General features: G+C 51.3%; 1 protein-coding gene across 1 annotated transcript; it reads right to left on the bottom strand.

The window, feature by feature from the left end:
• Nucleotides 1–817: 817 nt before the first annotated feature.
• Nucleotides 818–21916, bottom strand: DDX27 (DEAD-box helicase 27). Its single transcript, XM_075528586.1, has 21 exons — nucleotides 21758–21916; nucleotides 19347–19493; nucleotides 15642–15701; nucleotides 15242–15443; nucleotides 14535–14581; nucleotides 14316–14402; nucleotides 13293–13398; nucleotides 10284–10457; nucleotides 9526–9676; nucleotides 8178–8277; nucleotides 7954–8095; nucleotides 7154–7307; nucleotides 5998–6079; nucleotides 5711–5888; nucleotides 4913–5019; nucleotides 4691–4793; nucleotides 2372–2466; nucleotides 2135–2258; nucleotides 1478–1565; nucleotides 1054–1128; nucleotides 818–949 (listed from the first exon to the last, which is right to left on the bottom strand). Exons 1-21 carry the CDS (start codon nucleotides 21851–21853, stop codon nucleotides 931–933), a joined length of 2337 nt encoding a protein of 778 aa, XP_075384701.1. The 5' UTR covers nucleotides 21854–21916; the 3' UTR covers nucleotides 818–930.
• Between the last annotated feature and the right edge of the window lie 1965 nt (nucleotides 21917–23881).

Here is a 23881-nt window from a genome sequence, read left to right on the forward strand (position 1 = left end):
TTTTCTGTTGAGGTTTTATACTGATAGTATATGGCTGGTTGAGTCCTACCTCCAGTTTCAAACACCAACTTTTCCACCTCTACAAGGTATCCTTGTTAACAGCTTCTTGAGCTGGCCCAGAGAGATTCTGTACATGGACATTTGCAAAGCCCTTAAGAGGATAATGAGATGTGTACGTGGCCTGCTGGCCACAAGCTTGCAGACCTAAGTCCAGCCATCTCGCACACCGGAAATGCTACATGAAGTGAGCTGTAGCTTTCTGAAGGGGTGTCCTTAGCTTTCCCTAACACTCAAAAAGGACCTGTGATTCAGCAAAGGTTGAGGGGTCACCATCAAACAGCTTACATCATCGGAGGCTCTGCACTTCCATCACGCGTCCTAGGATGGCCCCCGCTGTTGGGAATGCACACCCCTGAACACCCAGCTCATTCTGCAGGCTGCTCTGTGGATGCATGGTGGGAACACAACTGCTCCCACCTCCAGCAGGGTGGGGGCAAGTGCTCAGCACCCAGGACACCTAGCGTGATGCACAGTAAAGGGCAGCTTATGTGTAGTCATCCATGACCAACATCTAGCAAGGACGTCCTCATTCACACAAGCCCACGGATGGACTGAGGGTAAGAGTTGCTGCTGAAGACAGTTAAGAGTAATACATGGAAAAGAGGATTGACTCCTTCCTCAAACTAGAAAAGACCTTTCTACCTGTGTGACAGCACACCAGCTACAAGGGATGAGTTGATGGGTGGAAATGCTTAGGAATGAGTGGCATTCCAGCAGCTCCCACTTTTTCCTTAATGCACAAATGACACAGACTTGGTAATGTTTCAGAGTCTTCTTTTTACAAATGGAGAAAAGGCAGGCCAGGCCACAGTGACTTCCCACAGGGAAGGATTTCCAGGCAGTCTCACGCACAGCTTCAGGCTACCACAGCTACTTCCTCCGCTTATATCTATTAAGAAAATCAGCAGCATTAAGCCCAACCCCTGAACTCAACCCAGAAAAGGCTTCTGAAGCAGGCACAACCTCGGACCCTGTTGCTAACACAGCCATTACCTGGATTTGGATTTAAAGTTTCCCCCTCGCCTCTGGTGAGGCAAGCCCAGCTTTTTCCTTTCTTCAAAGGAAGGCCTGTGGGAGAAGATGAGATGCTGAGGCAGGCTGGCTATGCAGAGGTCAGGCCCCATCATGTGGTAAATGACCTGAAGTGCTCAGCCCCTCCCTAGCCTGCCCGGGCATTCCCAGAGCAGAAGCACGACGGGATTCTGTCCAGATCCTAAAGGATAGACCCTGAGATGTTGGATCTGGCCCTGAGCGTGCTCCACTTCTGAAAATGTTCCGGACAGGAGGGGCTCTTCCTGTTCTCACCCTGGGGTCCACAGAGCGCCCATGGATTTGGGAAGGAGAGGACAACAGGGGCTGGAAGGGAGTCTTAGCTTTCACCAAAATCCCTATGGGCTCCATGGGGCTCCAGGCCTACCCAGCTCGATACTGCTTCAGGGCCTTCTTGCTGGTGTTCGTGAGCTCCTCGTCAAACACTGACTTCTTCACCTGCTTCTGCTTCTTAGCTGCACAGAGAGATGGGTAATGAGTGACGGCATCAAGCCAATGGCTCCAAGCTCAGTGGATGCTCCAGCTTGACGATTCAATGACATGGGGGCAGCGGTCAGATGCCAGCAGGAACGTGATGAGGGCACAGAACAAGGTGTTCCCACCTGACGTGAACCCCTTCTATTTGAAATGAGCCCAAAGCTTGTCTTCATTCTGCCCTTACCCAGCTGCCTCAGGCAGCAGCAGTTAAGTACTTGGGCCCTAGAGTCAAAAAGACCTGGGTGTAAACCAGAGTTGTGTCCAGTACCCTAGCTGCCACCTTCATTAGCGCAAACAAGAGGACAGCTGTACACATTGGGACATGATCACTCAAAAAATGTAGGTCGAGAACATCAAACCACCCCTCCAGATTCCTAGTGGTCTGTGTGGGGAAAATAAAATGGACTTAGGAGTCTAGTAACAAGTTCATCTCAAAAAAAAAGGGGGGGGGGGGAGTCTCATCAACCCTCACACTTTCTCCCCAACCACAAGCACCAGCCTCAGCGAGAAGTGTCCCTAAAACTCTTCCAGGCTCCCTGACACCTACCGGGGCCTCGGGCTGGCTCCTCCTCAGGCATTGTTCGAGCCCTCTTGGTCCTGCGGTTCCTTTTGGCCAGCCGCTCAGCAAACATCTGTGCCTTCAGGATTTCAAACTGGGACCTTTCCTCAGCCTGGGGAAACAGGAGGGGTGAACATGGAACATGGGGAGCCCTGTGCACCCCAACACCCGCTCCGACCCACAGCTGTGCAGGGACCAGATGCCAAAGGGGAGTAGGTTGCTCACTGTCATCTCCTCCTTTTTCTTAGCATCCTTCATGAACTTCTTCCTTTTCTTCTTTCCTCTTAAGGCCAAGTCAAACTCCTGCAGAGCCTTAGCAACTGGGATGAAAAGAGAACATGGGATTTCAGGAATCAATTTATCTGTCTTAGAATCGACAGCAAGCGACATCAATTGAGATGGGTCCTGGGGCTGAAAACGAGCAGCAATCACACTCTTCTGCTGCCACCACCGTCCTGCATGCTTGTTCCACCACAATCAGAGTCAACCACTTGAGACGTTCATTATGTCTCCGGCTCTGAAGGATGATGATTTAGCTCCCAAGGAGCCCTGGTGATGCAGGAGTTACTTGCTCTGCCTAGAACTGGAAGGTCAGAGGTTTGAATCCATCAGCAGCTTTTTGAAAGACGGGGCATAGATGTGGCACTCGGCTTCCAAAAGGATCTACAGCCTTGGAAGCCAGACGGGGCGCTTATGTCCTACAGGAACAGACTCGATGGCAGCTGAGTTTGATCCACCCCACACCTTCCCACCAATATAGTTATGAATTAATTTATTGAACCCAGAAGTTTAATATTGATATACCCTTGTCATCAGGTAAAGCCACCCTGGTTGCACAGTGGTTAAAGTCCTCATTTGCTAACCAAAAGGTCAGTGGTCAACCCCCCCAACATTTCACAAGATTGGTACCTAGCTACCACTGTCACCTGCTCTGAAAGGGACCCCATTAGAAGGTCCTGGGTAGTGGCAAGAGAACAGAATAAAATGCAAAACCACCAAAGAGACCAGGGTGGGTGGAGAGTGGAGGAACTCCCGAGACTGGTCCTTAGACACCCATCAGGTCTGGAATTGAGCAACCGTTGGGCTGAACTTTCAAACAACAGAGCGGTCTACAAGGTGAAGCAGTGAACACTAGTGAGGTCCATACAGCTTCAAATCATCACCCACTCAAGATCAAAGGGCAGCATTTACCCAAGGACAAAGTTCAGAGGGGTTAGGGCCCAAGGCGAACCGGAGAGGAACCACAGGAAGTGGACAGGTGACGGTCTACTGCAGTGGAGGAGATGAAGCGAATGTGGATGGACTGTTGAAGGTCCCTCTCACCACCTGCTCTATGAATCCTAAAAAGTTCAAAGTTAAAAAGATAAGGCCAGATGGACTGGTTGGCCCGAGACTAGAAGAACTTCGAAGACGATGGCCCTCAGACACCCTTCTGACCTGGAATTGAAGCCGTGCCCAGAGACCAGCTGCAACCAAACAACAAGCCGATAAAAATGCACAGGCACATTGGAGAAACGCGCTCCTTAGAACCATGGAGTACGCATAATCAGATGAACGGCATCTGCCCAGAAGCCAAGATAAGTAGGCAGAAGGGGGAGAGACCTTGAGTGTAAGGAAATGGGGAGCCCAGGGCAGCACAGGGAGCATGACGGCCCATGGTAGGGGGCACTCCGATGTCCCTGGGGTGCCTCATGTGCAAACCACAGAGTGGGAAATGAACTGTCACCTACAGCACAATTAAACTAAAATGAGATGTTCAATCATGGATATTTTAAAAATGAAGAGCATACAGTCTTAGAAACCTATGAGGTGGTTCTCCTCTGTTCTACAGGGTCCCTGTGCCTTGACCCCAACTCTAAGCCAGTAGGGATCGTCAAACAAAGGCACTTTCTTTGTTTTAACACTTTGTTTCATTCTTGTTATTGATGAGAGTAGGGGAGTACTTCTTAACTAGCTGGACCACCTCTACAGAGGGCCACTGTGTAAGACCTAACGAACCTTGAAATGCACAGGCCTGTGCCCTGGTCATGGAGCTGCTGGGAGTTTGCAAGGCTGGGTGTTTGCTGAATCGTGAAAGGCACAGGTGGAGGGGTCACTGTGTACAGAAGTCAGAGGGCTCTCAATGGTCCTCAGCAGGGAATTAAAACCAAAGATCTGTGAGTGGCTTGACTCACAGTGAACTGTCAGACAGAGCAGAACTGCCCCATGGAGTTTCTAAGGCTCTAAATCTTTCCAGAAGCAAAACTGTTGCACTTCCCTCTCAGAGCAGCTGGAAAGTTCCAAGTGCCAATCTGTTGGGTTAACAGGCAAGCACATAACCACTAAACCATCAGCTCCCACCACACACACACACAGCTCCCACCACACACACACACACACACACACACAGTGCCCATCTTACTTTTCTCCTACACACACACACACACACACACTGCCTGTCTTACTCTTCTACACACACACACACACACACACACACACACACACACACCTACCTACCTACCTACCTACCTACCTACCTACCCACCCAACCCCCGTCTGTCTTACTCTTCTCCTTCTTCCTCTCCTCTTTGGTCTGAAACCAGCTCCTCTCTGGCTCTTGGCCCGGGTCCTCCTTGCCCTTCTCCAGGAGACGCTTGGCGGTGTTGATCTGGGAGACAGTGAGAGAAGATTGCTATGGCCACGGCCTGCCACCAAACCCACAGCTGACTGGAAGCCACTACCTGATGGTGACGGCGTGGCATGCTCGTGGCCCCAGGAGCAGCTCACCTGGGCCTCCGAATGCTGCATCTCCTTCTCCTCAGCCTCCAGCTGCAGGACCGAGTACACATCCTTCTCCATTTTCTCGATCTTGTCCCGGAACTTGAGGATGACATCTGGAGGGAGGAGAATGAAGAGGACTCAAAACGACGGGCGCCTGCTGAGAGGCACTGCCACAGGGTGGACCCCAACATCTGCGTGATCCTGGGGGACTGCCCCACGGGCTTTCCAAGGCCGCCATGGTGATGGAAACTGACTGCTACATCGTTCTCCTGCAGCGAGGCTGGTAGGTGTGAACCGCTGACCTTTCGGTTGGCAGCCCCAATGCCTTGCCACAGCACGGCCAGGGCTGCTGAGGAGAGTAAGGCAGATGTGCACTTCCTGACAAACATCCTGACTTCTGTTTGATGCCACAGAAACCCGGCCTGTTGCTCTTGGGACAAATTCCCAATTCTGAGGCCATGGGAGCCCACAGACCCGTGTCCTCCGTCCTGCAGATTGGCTCTGAGAGTCGGAACTCAGCTCAAGAGTGGAAGAAAATGAAAAATGCAAAGAGCAGGAGCCCTGACCTCCCCTCCACTGCTGCCCCCGCCCATAGGAAGCAGCCGGTGGGGGCTTGGCTACAAAAAGGCCTTGCTCTTGGCCTGAAGGCGGGAGAGATCACTTGCAGCTGGGAGGGCAGTGGCAGAGAGGTGAGTGGGGAGCTGCCTCAGCGCTAGCATCCCCTGGGTCCTAACTGCAAAGTTGATCATTGACGCTGCCTGCCTACTCCCAAGCCCCTGAGCTGAACCTGGTGGTACCACTCACCTTGGGGCAGTATCCGGGCCTTCACAGGGGCCTTGGCTGCCTTCACAATCTCCTTCAGCATCTTCCTCTCCTCCTCTCCCACCAGGGACACTGAGCGCCCTGCCCGGCCGGCCCGCGCAGTCCGCCCCACCCGGTGGACATAGTGCTTGGTGGTGTTGGGCATGGTAAAGTTAATGACCTAAGAGGCCACAAAGGAACGCCAGTCAGACCTGCACTGAGGGGAAGCAGGGCTGTTCAGTTGGCTCAGGGACCCCTTCCCAAACTCAAGGAGGATGGGCCTTGCTCACCGTTTTGACGCCATCAATGTCAAGGCCACGGGCTGCCACATCGGTGGCCACCAGGATGTCGATCTGTTCATCTTTAAAGCGTCTAGAAATAGTCAACCACAGAGGTTCACCCAGGGCCCTACTCCAGCAGAGGGCAGGGTGGGGTGGGCACAGGACATTGCAGTAGAGAGAGCACAGTTCTGTGCCCACCACCAGGAGCAGGGGCTCTTGCACATTTGCTTGGGAACCACAGAGCTTGACTGGGGGAAAGAGGAGGTGCAGACACCTCCACCTTTCTCTCTTTATTTAAGCTTCCTCTTTTTTCTTTTTCTTTCTTTTTAAAGCATTTTATTGGGGGCTCGTACAAATCTTATCACAATCCATACATACATCCAATGTGTCAAGAACATATGTACATTTGTTGCCATCATCATTCTCAAAACATTTGCCTTCTACTTGAGTCCTTTATATCTGCTGCTCATTTTCCTCCTCCCCCCACTCCCCCACCTTTCTTTCAAACAGCTGTTAGCTCCCTTGGGAGGGCCAGGGGTGTGTACACAGTTCTGGAGGGTTCCTCCTGGCCTGCTGGGCTCATTCCTTTCAGCTTTGCCTCTCTTTCACCCCATCAAATGGATCCTGACTCACAGTGACCCTACAGGAGCAGACACCCACATCTTTCCCCAGGGAAAGGAAAGGCTGGTGATTTTGAAGTGCTAAGTTTGCATTTAGAGGCCCAAAGCATAACCCACTATGCCACCAGGGCCTGGTCTGCTCTATTTTAAGGCCACCAAAATCCTAACTTCCTCATAGAACAGACACAGCACGGGGCAGAGCAAAACACATGCCCAAGAAACAGCTGCAGGCTGAGTCTGACTCCTGTTCTCCCAGGCCTGGCTAGACTCACTGTGCAGGAGGCTGTCTGTGAGACAGTGGCAACACCATGTCTCTACAGGTGGAACTTCCTGTTGTGCCACCTCCCCCCACCCCCCGTTTCCCCGGGATCCGAGTACCATATGAGCTTAGGAAGCCGGAAACTGGACTAGATGGGAGACCCGACTGCACAGGGCTCAGAGCAGTGTTTCTAAAATGGGCATCAGAGGCTCTACCCGTCCAAGATCACCCTAACCCAGCCCTCCAAGTGGTGGGGTGCTCTCTGCCCAGCCCCACCTCTCCTTACCGGAGGGCCTCCAGCCGCTGTGTCTGGGACAGGTTCCCGTGGAGCTCGCCCACCTGCAGCCCCATGAGCCCCAGAAGGATGTGCATGCGGTGGGCCTGCTTCTTGGTCTGGGTGAAGAGCATCACGTGGTCAGTGAAGGTTCTCGTCAACAGAGCTGCCAGGGAGCAAGAGCAAGCAGGCAGTGGTCATTAGTCTCCTGAGCAGCCCCTCCCCCCTGCCCCGCCCATCCCCCTGCAAGATGCTGGTGCTACACTTGGCATAGAGGAAGCAGGCAAGTCTCAGCCTCAGAACCCAAATTTCAGGGTGGAGACAAAAGCTGGTGCCCAAGTGTAAGAAATACGGTTGAGGGGTAGAGGGAGGACAGACGTCACCCACAAGATCTGGGGACAACTGCAGGCAGGAAATAGCCCAACAGAAAGGCCCCCGAGCAGGAGCTAGCTCAGCAGTAAGAACAGGAAGGTGCCGTGGCTGAACAGCAAGGCCGGAGGCAGGGAGAACTGCTGACCACGGGCCTGAGTGACCAGTGGGGCACTCAGAGGTTAGCCGTGGTACAGCGGAACCATGGGAGGGTCCTGCGCAGGGCAGTCGCACAGAGCGTTTCCAGTCCCCGTGCAGGGAGGGTTCACCCAGGGAGAGCAGCTAGGAAGTAAGCCAGGGACAGGTGGCAGACAGAGGGGCAGGAGTCAGGAAGTACTGGGTAGTGATGGCAGGGTCTGGGGTGGGGAAACAGAGGGGCTAGGAAGACGGGGATGCCTAGGCTTAGGTCAGAAGTCCACCCTCAGCCTGCCCTGGAGCTTCACCTGCCACGATGGCCTCCCGGTCCCCCTCCCGATTGGGCCGGATACGGATGAACTCCTGCCGCAGGAAGGGCGCCACATCTGTGTTGCTGTTGACGAATATGCGGACCGGATTCTTCAGGGAAACGGAGGCCAGGTCCTTCACCTACGGGGCGCAAGAAGAGTTCGTCTCTGCAAGCAGCTGGGCAGGCCCCCCCCGGGCTCACCCCCACACCACCCAGGCCCACCTCGTCTGTCATGGTGGCCGAGAAGAGCATAGTCTGGCGGTGGTGGGCGCACATTCGGATGATCTCCTTCATCTGCTCCTCGAAGTACTCGTCCAGCATCCTGACAGCAGTGAGAGGGAGGGAATACAAATCTGGTTGGGGACTCCTCTGGGGCAGGGCAGCAGGCAGGTCTGTGCTACATGGCCAGCACTGGGGAAGGGGCGAGTCAGTGGGAGACTTGGGTTCCTCTCCCAGCCAGTGGATCCCAAGCGCAGCCACCATGGCATGCTGCTGCGATGCCCCACAGGTTTCAACAGAGCGACCAGACGCAGACAAGGGAGAAAGGCCCGGCAATCCCCTGGGGGAAAGTGGGCTAGAGAAAGCCCTGTGGGTCGGAGGCCTGACTGTGTTGTGGATGAGGCTGCTGTGATTCATGGACCAAGTCCACACCAGTTAACCTCCTTGTCATTGAGATTCATTCGGATTGCACTAGCATTTTTATTCTGTCACACATACGTCCCAGGAACCTCAGCCTCCACAGCCAATGTCAATGTCACAGCCACAACATTTAACGGTCTTAAGCAATATCTGAAATCAGGTCCACATTTGAATTCCCCAACTGTGCCCTCGGTCACATGTTGGCCAGCGTGTAATCTTTCATCTTTAAATTCAGGCACTCCCTTTGGTTGCCATGCCTCTTTCCAAACAAACAAAAAAAATTTCAAATCCACTGCCATCAAGGCGATGCTGACTCAGGGAGACCCTAGAGGATGAAGCACACCTGGCCCATAAGCTTTCCTAGGCTGTGAATCTCTGCTGCAGCAGATTGTGGAACCTTTCTCTGCGAGCGGCTGGGGCCCACACTTCAGTTGGGAGCTGACTGCTTAATAAAACCGTGCCACCCAGATTCTCGAGTGTCCACTGATCAGAAGTCTCCTCACTCCTGTCCTTTGGGGGGGGGGCATCAATAATGGCCCTAACACTCTGGAAGCATCAAGGCTGCCATTTGGGGAGCTACCTCACTATCAGGCCCTACCCTACGTGTCCTGGTGACAGGGCTCAGACACAGCCCTGGGGCCACCCATGCGCTACACTGTCCCTGACCCTGACCACAGTCTGCCCCGCTGGCCCCCTGGGTCTGCCTGCTCTCTCCCAAGCCCCTCAGGACCTTATTCCTTGTCGTCAATATTACGGCATCTCTGAGGACAGAGGCTGCAGCCTGGTGCCAGTGGTGGCCCTGAATAGGCGCATCTCCTTAGGCCAAATCACACTTCCAGAGCCTTCCCTGGCCCGAGAGATCCCGGACATTTTCCAAAAGGCAGGCTAGCGTCTGGGGACCAGCAGGCAGGGTCACACTCCTCAGGACTACCTGTCAGCCTCATCCAGGATGAGCACCTCGATGCTGCTCAGGTGGAAGGAGGGGCAGTTGTGGAGGTGGTCGATGAGCCGGCCAGGCGTGGCAATAAGGATGTCAGGTGCAGCCCGAAGAGCAGCTTCCTGCGACTTGACGTCCAGGCCACCTGCAGAGAGAAGGGGGCCCCCCCAGCCCGTTTCAATCTCCACCAAGCTTCTTGCCCATCTGTGCCAGGTCAGGTCCTGTGCCAGGCACTTCAGCAGGTAAGTGGCCAGATCAGCAGGCCAGGGTCAGCAGGGAGGGTCAGCACTTCATGCCAACTGTTCCAAGTGCAAACCCAAAGGAAAACGAGGGCACCAAGGGCTTGTAAGCAGAATGACATGACCGCCTGGAGGCAGGGAACAGCCGGGCACTGGCAAAATCCCTAACAGGGGCACAGCAATCAGCCAGCTACCAAAGAAAGGTGTATACTGCATGCTTCTCCTCACTTAGGGCCACCGGAGCCAGCCACAGAGGGTGAAATGAAGGTCAGGGACGGGCCCTCTTGTTGCCCCAGAAAAAAATGATGCTCCCCAACAACCTTTTGTGTTTTTTTCCAATAATTTTTACTTTTTCCTTTTCGAGGTCACTTAAGTCCCCATCAACCCCCTGCCTCCACTCTCTACTCTCCTCCCAGGCCGTGACAGGCCACAATCTGCCCTTCACAAGGTGCCTTTCCGGACCCGTGTCATCTTCCACCAGGCCAGGGTCCCTCCGGCTGACAGGAGACTCACCCACAGCCAGACACGTGGTGATGTTGCAGAACTGGGCCAGCTGCTTGGTGACGGAGTGCACTTGGATGCCCAGCTCCCGGGTGGGGACCAGCACCAGGACTCGGGTGACCGCAGCCTGGCGGGGCTTGTAGATCAGCCGCTCCAAGACAGGCAGGGCAAAGGCAGCGGTTTTACCTGGAGGGCAGGGTAGAGGCAAGCAGAAGGGGAGAGCTCCTGCTCAGCTTGTCTTTCAAACTAGGAAGGAAGTCTGACTGCCCCAGGCCTGTTTCCCAGCTTTCCACACTCTTTCACTCGGCTTCCCACAAGGTCAGCCATTCAAAACCACCACTTCAGGAGACAGAGGCAGCATTTTAACTCCTGCTCGGAGTTACGGTCTTTGTACATGCATTGTCATCATGTACATGTATGTACAAGTGTTCCTGACACAACTGATGGATGGATTGCTCCGGAAGAATGCAGACAGGAAACACAGGAAGGAGATGGGGAGTGTGGGGCTCCAGAGAGGGGTTATAATGAGTGAGATGGAGGGAACTGCATGAATCCAGTGGAACGTAAAACAGGCATCTGCCCAATATACTTTCACCCAATGCCTAAGACAAAACAGAGTTACATTCTTGAAAACCCACGGGGCAGGTCCCCGCAGGGGTCAATGTGAGTTGGCGTGGACCCTATGGCAGGGAGCGCGGTGTCCCTGAGGGGCTGTGAGCTGGAAGGGACTTGACAGCACAGCACCACCTCCACCCCACTGCAGTCAGACTCGGGAGACGCCGGAAGGACGCGTGGTGCTATTTTGGCTACTTCCTGTGAATCGACAATTATTCCAATAGAGAGAAAATCCTCATTGCCTAGATTATACCATCCTATCTCACTGTAGGGATTTAAAAATATTGTTATCAACACTAACAAGGTTATCCGTCACCAGCATAGGCACATGTGAAAATGCATGCTCAGGCATGCTGGGAGTCCCCAGATGGCACCAACAGGGAAAACGCTGACGACTAGCTGCAAGGTTGGCGGTTCAAATCCACCCCAAAGGGCCTCAGGAGACCTGTCTGGCCCTCTGTTTCTGAAAGTCCCACCCATGAAAACCCGATGGAGCCCCGCGAGCCTGTCCACCTGGGTCACCCCCTGGGTCACTCGTGCATGGGAGCAAACTCTGAGGCAAGAGGCCACCACAACAGAACAAGACTTAGGGGCACGGCTGTGCAGGAGTTCAACTTCATTGACTCACTGGCCTGGAGTTAAAGCTGGCTCATAGTGACCCTAGCCGGAGAGGACAGAACTGCCCCTGTGGGTTTCCGAATCGGTCACTCTAAGGGAGTGGGCAAAGTCCAATCATTCTCCCAAACTCCATTGAAAAAGCAGCAAGCTCAGGCTCCAGGTGCACGCTCTGCCTGTAGACACACAAAGAACATTTCTGTGCTGGCAGAAGTGTGGAGTTTTTTGTAGCCCTGTAGTTGACAAATGGGGGAAACAACTTTGTACTTATTTGCATTTGAGCAGAAATGCATTCCTATTACATTTCATTTGAAATAAAAACTAGTTTAGAAGATACCCACAAGCCCTGTGTTGGAGTGGGGGCTGGGGAGTAGGGAATGGGGAGATTTTCAGGCACATACATGAATTTTTTAGTCAACAACAAATCCAGAAGCAAAGACACTACAGGCAGACCTCCGAAGGACTGCAGGTTCGGGGCCAGTAAAGCGAGGCAAGTGAGCAGGTCAGTCTCAGGGCGGTAGGCACACAAGTTACATTACACGACGCTAGTCTGGGAAGGAGCCCTGGTGGCGAAGTGGTTACACACTGAGCTGCGGTACGCACCATATGTTGTTCAAAACCAACAGCTGCTCCACCAGAGAAGCACTGGGCTTTGCACTTCTGTGTAGTCAGTCTCGGGAACTCAAAGGGGCAGTTCTACCCTGTACTGCAGGCTCGCTAAGAGTGTGCATTAATTCAACGGCAGTGAGTGTGGTTTGGTTTAGATCAGTGGTTCTCAACCTTCTTGATGACACGACCATTTCATACAGTTCCTCATGTTGTGGTGTGGTGACCCGCCCCCCACCACCAGTCATAACATTATTTCATTGCTACTTCATCACTGTCATTTTGCTAGTTACGAATCAGGAAACTCCTGTGAAAGGGTCATTCGACCCCCAAAGGGGCCTCGATCCACAGGTTGAGAATCTCTGGTTTAGAGTCTACGAGGACTAGCCCTGGTGGCTTCGCACATTGGACTGCTAACGGCAAGGTCAGCAGTTTGAAACCGCAGGAGAAATATCAAGTCTTCCACACCCGTAAAGAGTCATAGTCCCGGAAACTCACAGGTGCAGTTCTACCCTGTCCTGTGGGGTCACTCTGAGTGGGCGTGGACTGGCTGGCAGTGAGCTTGGTTTTTGTGCTTTGCAGGGGGCGGCTTATTAGTCTCATCAGTTGTCCCCCCACCAGCTGAGGGCAGTAGCTGAGGAGACCTCATCCCAGTGTCCTCTGCATGGCCGCCAGCACTGCCAACAATGGGGGCCAGCAGTCCAGGCTGGGCAGGGTGCCAGCTTTTCCAGTCTCTCCCCAACCAGTGGGCCCCTTCCCACCATCTCCCTCCAGGCACAACCACAGGGGACAGAAACTAACAGTCTGGGAGGAGCTGTGACGACAACAAAATGTAGAAACAGGTCACCTCGAGGTCCCCAAGAATGGGCAAGAGCCCCAAATCCACACTACTTGCTGCCACCTTGAGCTCGACTCCAGGACCCACTACCACTCTAAGATCAATACCTTTCAGGAGCAGATGGCCAGGTCTTCTTTCTTCTGTGGCTCCCTGGGATGGGCTTGAACCATTAACCTTTTAGTGATCAGTAGATCCCACAACCATCTACGCCACCCAGTGACACCCCAAATCTTCACAAGCCACTGAGACCATCAATCCAGTCTGACCTGCTGTAAACTTTTTGATTTAAAAGGAACGACATGAACAAGTTGGCCTTCGGTTGTCACCTGGGCTCCTTTTCCTCTTACCTGTCCCAGTGGCAGCACAGGCACAGATGTCCTTCCCCAGCAGGCCCACGGGGATGCACGCCTTCTGGATGGGGGTGGGCTGCTTGAAGCCCATGGCTGAAATGGCCTGAGGAAAACACAGCGCCAAGGGGAAGGAGGCTTCTGGAACAGGTGGGAATCCCCCCAGGCCTGCCTCCTCCTCCACACCTAATCCCTCCTATCTCCAAGGCCTAGGTCTAGACCAGCGGTTCCTAACTTGTGGGTCACCACCCCTTTGGGGGGGTCAAACAACCCTCTCACAGGGGTCGCCTGAATCATAACAGTAGCAAAATGACACTGATGATGTAGCAATCAAAATAATTTGATGGCTGGGGGTCCCCACCACATGAGGAACTGTATGAGAGGGTTGCGGCAAGGGTCTAGGTGCTGGGTTGCAGCGGGAAAGCCCTGAAATGACGCCTCCCTCCACCGCAAAGAAACACAGCCTGCACCAGGTAAACGGACCCAAAAGATCCAGATCACGAGGAGAGGACTTTCTGGGAGGAAAGTATGTCACCAAGGGAGGTGGTGAGCGCGGAGGGACAGAGGGCAGAGGACGGAGGGCACTGGACACTGGGCACTGAGTCATTAGGAAAAGGTCACACTGAGCAAAGAGATATTAAGTGGTGAGTGAATTCTGATGGAGCTGAGGGATTGGAGAAGAGTGTTCAGGGTAGAGGGAACAGCACGTGCAAAGGCCCTGAGGAAGAAGGCCACCTGACCTGCTAGAGGGTCAGCAAGGAGGCCAGTGGGGGCCTGAGCAAAACAGGTGTTACCAGGCACCATCAGAAGGAACCAGAAAGGGATGGGCCTTGGAGGCTCCTGGAAGCACTGTGGCTTTTCCCTCAAGTCAAGCTGGGAGCCATCAGAGGGGCTTGGAGAGGAGGGGCAGGTCATCATTTACTGTTCAAGAGCATTCTCAGGCAGCCGTGAGCTTCAGAAGGAAGCAGGGCAGCCCATGAGGGGGCGACAACTACCATCCCACCACTACCACAAAGCCACTACCTTCAGCAGAGGTCGGGAGAGGTTCATGTCCTGGAATGACAGGTTCTCGTCATACTGAGAGGCATCTTCAAAAAATCCTCCAGCTTCCTGCACCACAAAACCAACCACAGAGACTGGGAATGCAGCCCGGAAGTTAGGGGCTAGAACCACGAATGGGCCCGAACACCCGTCAGAGGTTGCCAACAAGAGCCGCACGCTGGCTGCCAAATCCTCACTCACCTGTCCCTTCTTCCTCTTCCTCTTCTTCTCCTTCACTTTGAGCATATCTACGGAGGGAAGCACAGCTAGTGGCCAGGGCTTCTACGGACACAGCCCCAGTCTGCTGGACACAGCTCGGGGGGTTTCCTCCGCGCGTCCCCGCCAGATCCCTGAGACCAGTCTGATCTCTCTTGAGTTCCTGCCAGAACCCTGTGAGACCAGTCTGATCTCTGAGTCCCCGCCAGACCCCTGTGAGACCAGTCTGATCTGAGTCCCCGCCAGAACCCTGTGAGACCAGTCTGAGTTCCCGCCAGACCCCTGTGAGACCAGTCTGATCTGAGTCCCCGCCAGAACCCTGTGAGACCAGTCTGATCTGAGTCCCCGCCAGAACCCTGTGAGACCAGTCTGAGTTCCCGCCAGACCCCTGTGAGACCAGTCTGATCTGAGTCCCCGCCAGACCCCTGTGAGACCAGTCTGATCTGAGTCCCCGCCAGAACCCTGTGAGACCAGTCTGAGTTCCCGCCAGACCCCTGTGAGACCAGTCTGATCTGAGTCCCCGCCAGAACCCTGTGAGACCAATCTGATTGCCTAAAAGAGGCTCTGAAGAATGAGTTTCCACACAACCAAGAGGGGGTTTTAACATTAACCATGGAAATGCAGGGATTCCGACATAGTAAAGCAAGCGGGGCCCTTTCTACTTCTCCTTCCAGTTCTCACTGTCACCTCACCTGCTTTGGTGAGGACGCTCTCCTCAGCAGAGGAGTAGTCAGTCTCCGATTCCTCCAATTCTTCTTCGTCTTCTGAGCCTTCCTTGTCTCTCCCCCCCAGGTCTCCCTGCTCCACGGGCTCAGAGCTGTCCACTGCAGCTTTCTCCTCCGACTTCCTAGCCTCGGCTTCCTTCTCTGACTTTCCGGCTTTGGCTTCTTTTTCCTAGGAAACATCAAGAGCAAACCAGGGCAGCTACAAACACAGGAAAACCAGAACCTAAGGCAGCGAGAGTCAGCTGTCCAGCGGGGCCGCTCCCAATTTAAACAGCCCCAGCCCTGGCCCCCAAAGAAACGGTGGGGGAATTGCTGAGATGACACCTCGGGGCTCAGTGACAGGGAAGGAACAGCCTCCTGCCCTCACCTCCGTTTTCCTTTTCTTTCGAACTTTCTCAATCTTCTCGTCTAATGTTGTGGCTGCTCTCTGCAAATAAAGTTGAGAGAGGAAAATGAAACAGGCACGTGAGGAGGAGCAGGAAGAGGGAGTCGGAAGGGAACGAAACATAATGATGACTTGTTTGTCCTGGGACAGGTGAATCAGACAACATGCATTCAAAAAATGGTCTCTTGTGAAAAACAATGAAAATTAAAAGGCACCAATGAGAATGTGCGCATTCTCGATGCTTACTATTCAGAACACTGTAATGACCAAGAGAGCCCCATTCTATCTGAATGCTACTTGGAGAGATGCTTGCCCTTGCCAATCAGCATGACAGAGCCTACACGGATTATAACTAATTGATGCCAAAATCCAAACAGAATCAGGTATTGCTGCATACTGTTGAAAGTTTAAAAAGTATAAATAGCAAAAATCAAAAAAAGGGGGGGAACCAATAACAATGATCAACACACAACCACACACACCGTCCAGTGGGAAGAACAACAGAAACCATGGGGGAAGAGAGACAGCGGTCGGTGAGATAGGAAAATAATCTATAATCTATCAAGGGGTCACAAGGGTGGGGGGCGATGGAGAGGAAAAAAGAGGAGCTGATACCAACGGCTCAATAGAAAGTGTCTGGAAAAGAATGATGGTTCCTGGAAGTGGGAGTCTCTGTCTCTGTCTGTCTCTCTCTCAATCTCTCTCTCCCAGGGAGACAAAAAAAGAGAAGAAAAAAAAGAATGATGGCAACATATGTACAAATATGCCTGATACAACAGATATATGAATTGTAATAAGAATTGTAAAAGCCCCCAATATAATGATTTTTTTTAAAAAAGCCTGTTGCCATTGATACTGACTCCGAGCGACGCTCCAGCGCAGAGCAGAACTGTCCCAGAGGGATTCCGGAGTAGATGTTTTGTTCCCCAAAGCAGGCCGCCAAGTCCTTCTCCCATGGAGCAGCCAGTGGGTCTGAACTGCTGGCCTCTCTGCGCAGCTGAGCACGCGCACTGAGCCATCAGGGGTCACCTGAAGCATCTCGCGCTGCTACAGCCCTTCCGGAAACTGCAGTGCACTGTGGGATTATCTGTCCAGGTATTTCCTACCTTCTTGTACCACATGCACACACCCAACAACCAAGTCCACAGCCACGGGAGCTCCATACACCAGGACTTGCAACACAGATCATCTGCCTAGGAACCCGGATGGCTTTTTCATGAAAACACCGACCAGGGAAACAAATAGCTTCTAATCCATTTGATAAAAATTTCATGGGAAAAATGTTCAGAATTGTGAGTCCAAAAGATAAGGGGGTGGTGTGTGGAGGCAAGCACCTTCTCAAGATGTACCTTCAAGAGGCAGTGTGGCTTCATATCCACCAGAATAGGTGGCAGCAGAGTGCAGAGAGGTGTGCTCCTGGCAGACACCGGTTTTCTCTGAAGTCTCAGCAATAGACAAGGACTCAGCGTCGAAGAAGCAGCAAGGGGTCTTAGCAACTGAGCAGATGATGCCAGTGACATTTGTGGACAGCGGGGGCTGTGCCGTGTGGGACCCAGGGACCCGCAGCAGTACTGGTGTTAGGGGAGCGTTGGGTGAAGTGATGGGGAATGACCATGTCTCTGGGGGCTGAGTACCACTCTCAGAAGCACAGCGATCACCCAGGGGGCCTGCAAGCCTGTCTTCAGTGGCCAGATGACTAAGTGATAGAACAAACATTTCTTTTCATACTCGTAACGGACACTGAATCCCTTTCCAAGGAGGCTGCCCCAGGAAAGCACTCAAAGCCTAGGTTTGGGGTGCCTAAACCGCTGAGCTAAAATCATTAGATTTCCTCTAAGGCTTTTTTTTTTTGTTGTTGCATTTTAATGTCAACGAAAAAAATAAAAGTCTTTGGTAATCACCAAGGCAAATGTGAGCTCAAAAGCCCCTTCCCCAAGAAGGGCAGGAATGGACATTCTGGAACTGGTGGCACTGTATAATGAAGAACATATGGCTATTTCTTTTTCTTTCCCTTTTTTTTAAAATTTAAAATATTTTTAACATTTTATAAGGGACTCATACAACTCATCACAATCCATACATACATCAATTGTGTAAAGCACATCTGTATATTCTTTGCCCTCATCATTCTCAAAGCATTTGCTCTCCACTTAAGCCCTTTGCATCAGGTCCTCTTATTTTTATTTTTCCCCTCCCTCCCCTTTTTTTTATTTTCCCCCTCCCTCCCCTTCCTCATGAGTCCTTGATAATTTATAAATTATTATTTTGTCATATCTTGCCCTGTCTGACGTCTCCCTTCACCCCCTTTTCTGTTGTCCGTCCCCCAGGGAGGAGGGCCACATGTAGATCCTTGTAATTGGTTCCCTCTTTTCAACCCACTTACCCTCTACCTTCCCAGTATCACCCCTCACATCTCTGGTCCTGAAGGTATCATCCGCCCTGGATTCCCTGTGCCTCCAGCTCCTATCTGCACCAGTGTACATCCTCTGCTCTATCCAGACTTGCAAGGTAGAATTCGGATCTTGACAGTTGGGGGGGAGGAAGCATTTAGGAACTGGAGGAAAGCTGTATTCTTCATTGGTGCTACATCACACCCTGACTGACTCATCTCCTCCCCTAGACCCCTCTGTGATGGGATCTCCAGTGGCCGACAAATGGGCTTTGGGTCTCCACTCTGCACTTCTCCCTTCATTCACTATGGTTAAGATTCTTTTTTTTCTGATGCCTTATACCTGATCCCTTCGACACCTCGTGATCTCACAGGCTGGTGTGCTTCTTCCATGTGGGCTTTTTTGCTTCTGAGCTAGATGGCCGCTTGTTTACCTTCAAGCCTTTAAGACCCCAGACGCTATACCTTTCGATAAACGGCCACCATCAGCTTTCTTCGCTACATTTGCTTATGCACCCATTTGTCCTCAGCGATCGTATCATGGAGGTGTGCACCCAATATGATTTTTTGTTCTTTGATGCCTGATAACTGATCCCTTCGGAACCTCATGATCACACAGGCTGGTGTGTTCTTCCATGTGGGCTTTGTTGCTTGAGCTAGATGGCTGCTTGTTATTCTTCAAGCCTTTAAGACCCCAGACGCTATATCTTTTGATAGCCGGGCACCATCAGCTTTTTTCACATTTGCTTGTTCACCCGCTTTGGCTTCAGCGATTGTGTTGTGAGGGTGAGCATCATAGAATGCCAATTTAATAGAACAAAGTATTCATGCACTGAGGGAGTGCTTGAGTAGAGGCCCAAGGTCCTTCCGCCACCTTAATACTAAACCTATAAATACAGACACATAGATCTATTTCCCCATCCTCATATATATATATTTGCATATGTACATGTCTTTGTCTAGACCTCTATAAATGCCCTTTGCCTCCTAGCTCTTTCCTCTTATTTCCCTTAACTTTTCTCCTGTCCCAGTATCATGCTCCGTCCCCACCTGGGTTTACCTTATCCTTGATCATTCCCTACCAGGCATATGGCTATTTCTAATACTTCTGAAACTCATCTGCACACCCATAAACCTGTTCCTAGGTAGAGTCTGCAACAAACTTGCCTCATTTCATAGTTACATTTCCACAGGAATCCCCGCATCTGCTGGATCCAAGCAAATGGAAGAAAGAGGTTCTGGTTTGGCCCTGAAGACCACTGGTCAAAGTTAAAGTGTAAAGGGTCTGTCTGCCTCACCTTCTTCTTGAGCTGGCTCAAGACATCAGCCATGGCCCAGCTGCCATCGTACAAGCCCTCCTTCTCAGTGAAGACAAAGTCGGGGTTGAAATCAGCACTTCGGTTCTTCTGCAAGGCTTTCTGTCTTTTGCCCAGCACAATGGGGCCCTGGGAAGAGGGAGCAAGAAGGTGACCAACAAGACATGGGGCTGAGGTGAAAGAACACTGGAAGAGGAAAAATGAAATGAGGGTCCCAGGTAAAAGAATATAAAACAAAGTTTGAGATTCCAAGCCAATGGGAAATAGGGAGTGGGAAAGGATCTAAAAGAACAAATAACCTTAAAAATATATTAGAGAAAAACTGATGTTTCAAAAAGAAAATCTGGGTAAAATAGAAAGCAGTATCCCCCAAAAAATGCAGAAATAAATCCAAATATGTCAAGGAATAACAATAAATATGGACACAAATCATCAGATGAAAAAGATAGATGGTACATTTTTAAAGCCAGCTGTTTACAAGAGACATACCTAAAATTTTCCAAAGTTAAAAAAAAAACTTGGAAGAAAAAGAGAAAATGACAGACAAAAAGCAAAAGACAAGCTGGTCTGGCTAGATTAGTTTTAACAAAAGAGACTTTCGGGAAACCGCAACATTAGCTAATGTGTTGAAGTGTAAGAATGCCACTTTAGAGGACTTTTAAAGTGTGAGGACCCAAGGCATGGTATTCCCCCCCACCTTTTTGTCCAAAACCTTTTTATTGGGAGGCAATACAGATATCATAGCATTCCATAGTTCAATCACATCAAGCAGTATTGTACAATCGCTACCAATCAGGGCATGGTATTGTTGAGCACCTCATATGCATGTGAAAGTTGGACAATAATCAAGGTGTTCTCAAAGAATGCTCAAAGCCTGGATAGAAACAAACTGTCTTTCTCCCAAGGAGCACCAGTTGTTTGAACACAGATCTTTCAGGTTCTGACTAGCACTTACCCATTGCACCACCCAGGCTTTTATACAGAGGGCAGCAAGACAAAGAAAGGTTCGTGTTTTGCCCGAGATGACTGTGATAGAGATCCAAGTCCTGATACTTGAGCAGTTCCAGAGTCCATGCTCTTAACCACTATTCAACAATGCCTCTCACAGACTGACATGTAACCTGAAATTGTCCACAGTACGTAGGTGGTACCACAGAAGAGTAATAGGGGTGTGGGGTGGGGATGAAAGTGTCAGGAAAGGCTTCCAGGATGAACTCATTTATTACACTCAATTTTGAGAGCTGGCTAGAGGCCTCTAGGCAAAGCAGAGGGAAGCGTGTGGCAGGCAGAGGAACGGAAGGAGGACCTATCCAGGACGAAACCGTCTCTCATGGATTCGATGAGATGACCTACTCAAGCTGAGATGGTCAGAATAAAGAACATGCAAGTCTCTGAAAAGTGAAGTGAGCCTGGTTGGAGGATCAACTGTGAAAGATGAGCAAATGGACCACATCCTGAAGGTTTTGGAGAGCCGGCTTTAAATTGGAAAATTTTGAGGAAGAGGATGCTAATGTGAGTGTACTATGAAAAGACTGACACCCGTACGGGGTACACAGTGGGTGTAGTGAGAGGGGGAGGCCCCTGGGGTGTTGGGCCTGCAGGTGGCCAGGCTCCAGGTGGCCTGGACCAGGGTGGGAGCTCTGTGGATGAAGAGAGGCACAAGCTAGCACCAGTGAGGGGAAGTTGGGGAAGCTGTGGATGATGCTGACTTGTTCTCATCCTTGAGAGGAAACCCATGGAGAGGCGAGGTGGACAGGTGAGTGAGACTACCGTTCTGTGTAGGAGGAGGCGACTTTCCAGAGGTTACCCATGGGATGGTGTTAGCCAAGTGTGTGAGAAGCCCTGCTGAGGGAATGTCAGGTTGCATCTTGAGAGGCAGGCCCCCTTTTTCTCGACAGCAGTGGTCCTTTTTTAAGTGCCATATTCCTAGAGTCTGGAAGCTCCTCGCTCACGCCAACATAAGCTTCAGGAGGGCACCCTCCCCATCTTGTCCAAGGCTCCATCCCCACCGCTCAGCACTGGGTCTGGCACCACACACTCTGACTTAGGGAATGGAAGGCCCGAAGGGGCAACGATGAGAGAGGTTAGGAACCAGGCCTGACTTCCCTCTGGCCTGGGACAGAACAGTCCCGGGTTACATAGCAGTTCGGTACAAGGATGACGGGTACTCTGAGGAGACAGCAAGCGGCCGAGACCAGGGAGCGGCGGGACGGAAATGCTCGTGACGAGCTAGCCGAGGAAGAACTTGGGGTCCTGGCGGGACCTTTCCTCTCAGGACCCCTCCCCGGCCGGCAGGCAGGCAGCACCCGGGGGCTCTCGGGGCGGGGAAGGAGCCAAGGAAACTCAAGGGGCCCAGAACGGAGACCCTGCTGCCGCCTCTGGGCAGCTCGTACCTCCTCCTCCTCGTCGTCCCCGGAGTCAGACTCCGGCTCCAGAGGCACCTCCTCATCATCGCCTATGGTCGGGACTAAGCCCAGCTCTTCGAACATGTTGCCGCCGCAGCCACCCCCGGAAGCGAGCGCGGCGTGCCGTCAGGGCCGTAACGTGCAGCAACTTCCGGCTCGCCACTGCGCGTGCGTCCGGCGTCACTTCCGCTTTCCGAGAGGCCCCGCCAGCTCCTCCCTCTTCCGTAGAGCGCACGCGGCAAGCCCGGCGTGGTTTGGAGGCGATTACGTCAGAGGGCGGGGCTTGTTTTAGACACGCAAATTCTATTGTCTTGGTGCTACGTAAACAACGAAAGCCGAAATTGATGAACTGTGTCAGCCCGCAGAAGTGATTGACCTTGAGTGGCAGAATTATACCTACCAACCAACTACCATTTGGTTGAGCCGGACTCCCAGTGACCCTGGTCTACACAGCAGAGCAGAACTGCCCCGGAGGGTTTCCGAAACATTATTTACCTGGACGGGTTCGAACTTTGTGTCACCCACTACGTCACCAAGGGAGCCTTGACGTATCAATGAGTTTTATTTTCCTTCTTGAGTCCCCGCGGCGCGCGCGCGCGCGCACAAAATAAATAACTTATTCCAATCAGGAAAAAAAATGAACAAAAATGGAATTAAAAACCAAACTCGCGGCTATCGAGTTGATTACGGCTTACCCTAGACAAAGACCTGCCTCTTTGGGTTTCAGACTAAAACATTTTTAAAAGTTTTACTGGCATATAATGCAGTGTCATGCAATTTAATAATTCAAGCACATCCGGTAGAGTTGTACGATCATGACCAAAATCAAGTTTACAACATTTTTTTCATTCTTAAATCCTCTTGATTAGTTCCCCATTTCCCTTCAACTGTCCCTGCCATACCCCCAGGAAACTATTAATTCAGTTACTGTCTCTCTAGATTTTCCTACCCTGGATTTCATATACAGAAAACATTAACACAAAGTATAAACTTCAACCAGCTGTCTCTACATATTTTCCAATCCTGTTTCATATACTGGAGAACATTATATATTCATATATATTCCAGTACATACATATATATCAACAATATTAAACCAGAGAAAAAATTTCTGTCGAGTAGCAGGAAATATTAAAAACTAGAACAAATTTAAAATGGGTCAAAAGAGAGATCAAAGGAACTGGTTTTACATTTTAACCTAATTATATCTGCCATAATTGAGTTGATAGTAGTCTCTGTCTGATGGCCAGGTTATTCACATCTTTCAACATGGTCAGAGGGATCCACCAAAGGCTCAATCCATGTAGGACCCTGCAAATATCACTGTCTGCATAGCTTTCTGCAAATCAGGTGTTCACAATTTAAGCTCTGATACCATTCCCTCCTTCAGATTTGGATTCTATCATTTATCATCCTTAGATCACACAGGCTGATGTGCGTCTTCCATGTGGACTCAGACACCAAATCTTTACGGGAGTAGAAAGTCTCATCTTCTGCTGAGCAGCTAGTGGTTTCCAAGTGCACACTTTGATTTGTGTCCCAATGGGTAACCCACTCAGCCACTTTGGCTCCCTAACAACATAAAGATAGCTGATATTTATAAGCCATGTTGTGTGCTAGGCACTGATATAAGTGTTTTTACATGTATTGACGAAGTTAATCCTCCGCAATCCTCAGTGGAACTTACCATTACTGTCCCCGTTTTACAAACAAGAGCACTGAAGGTCAGAACGATTCCATGATCAGCAAAAGATGAAACCAAACTCACTACCCTCTAGTCAATTCTAATTCATAACGACACTATACAGAGAGACGTATTGCCCCATCGTGTTTCCAAGGCAGCAAATCATTACAGAAGCAGACAATCACAGCTTGTCCACACATACCCACCAGACCACCAACCCACAGAATGCTGGTGTGGGTGCTTTCACCATTGCACCAGCAGAGCTTGCTTCTCAAGATCACAGTGACAATATCACTGTGAGGCCTACGAGGAAGCGAAACTCCCATTTCTGGTTGTGAAATATTTTTTAGGTGCTTTGTTAGTTGCTGTAAAGCCTACGCCTGATGTATAACAGAACATCCTGCTGCCCGAGTCTGCACCGACTTCTC

The sequence above is a fragment of the Tenrec ecaudatus genome, chromosome 12 (assembly GCF_050624435.1).
Source record: "Tenrec ecaudatus isolate mTenEca1 chromosome 12, mTenEca1.hap1, whole genome shotgun sequence".
NCBI classification, from domain to species: domain Eukaryota; kingdom Metazoa; phylum Chordata; class Mammalia; order Afrosoricida; family Tenrecidae; genus Tenrec; species Tenrec ecaudatus.

Coding starts and splice junctions, on each gene's coding strand:
- DDX27 (XM_075528586.1), bottom strand. CDS start 21,853: ATGTTCGAAGAGCTGGGCTTAGTCCCGACCATAGGCGATGATGAGGAG. Junction 10,458..13,292: donor CTGTGCTGCCACTGGGACAG/GTAAGAGGAAAA, acceptor CCTGCCCTCCAG/GTAAAACCGCTGCCTTTGCC. Junction 5,889..5,997: donor ACATTGATGGCGTCAAAACG/GTGAGCAAGGCC, acceptor GTGGCCTCTTAG/GTCATTAACTTTACCATGCC.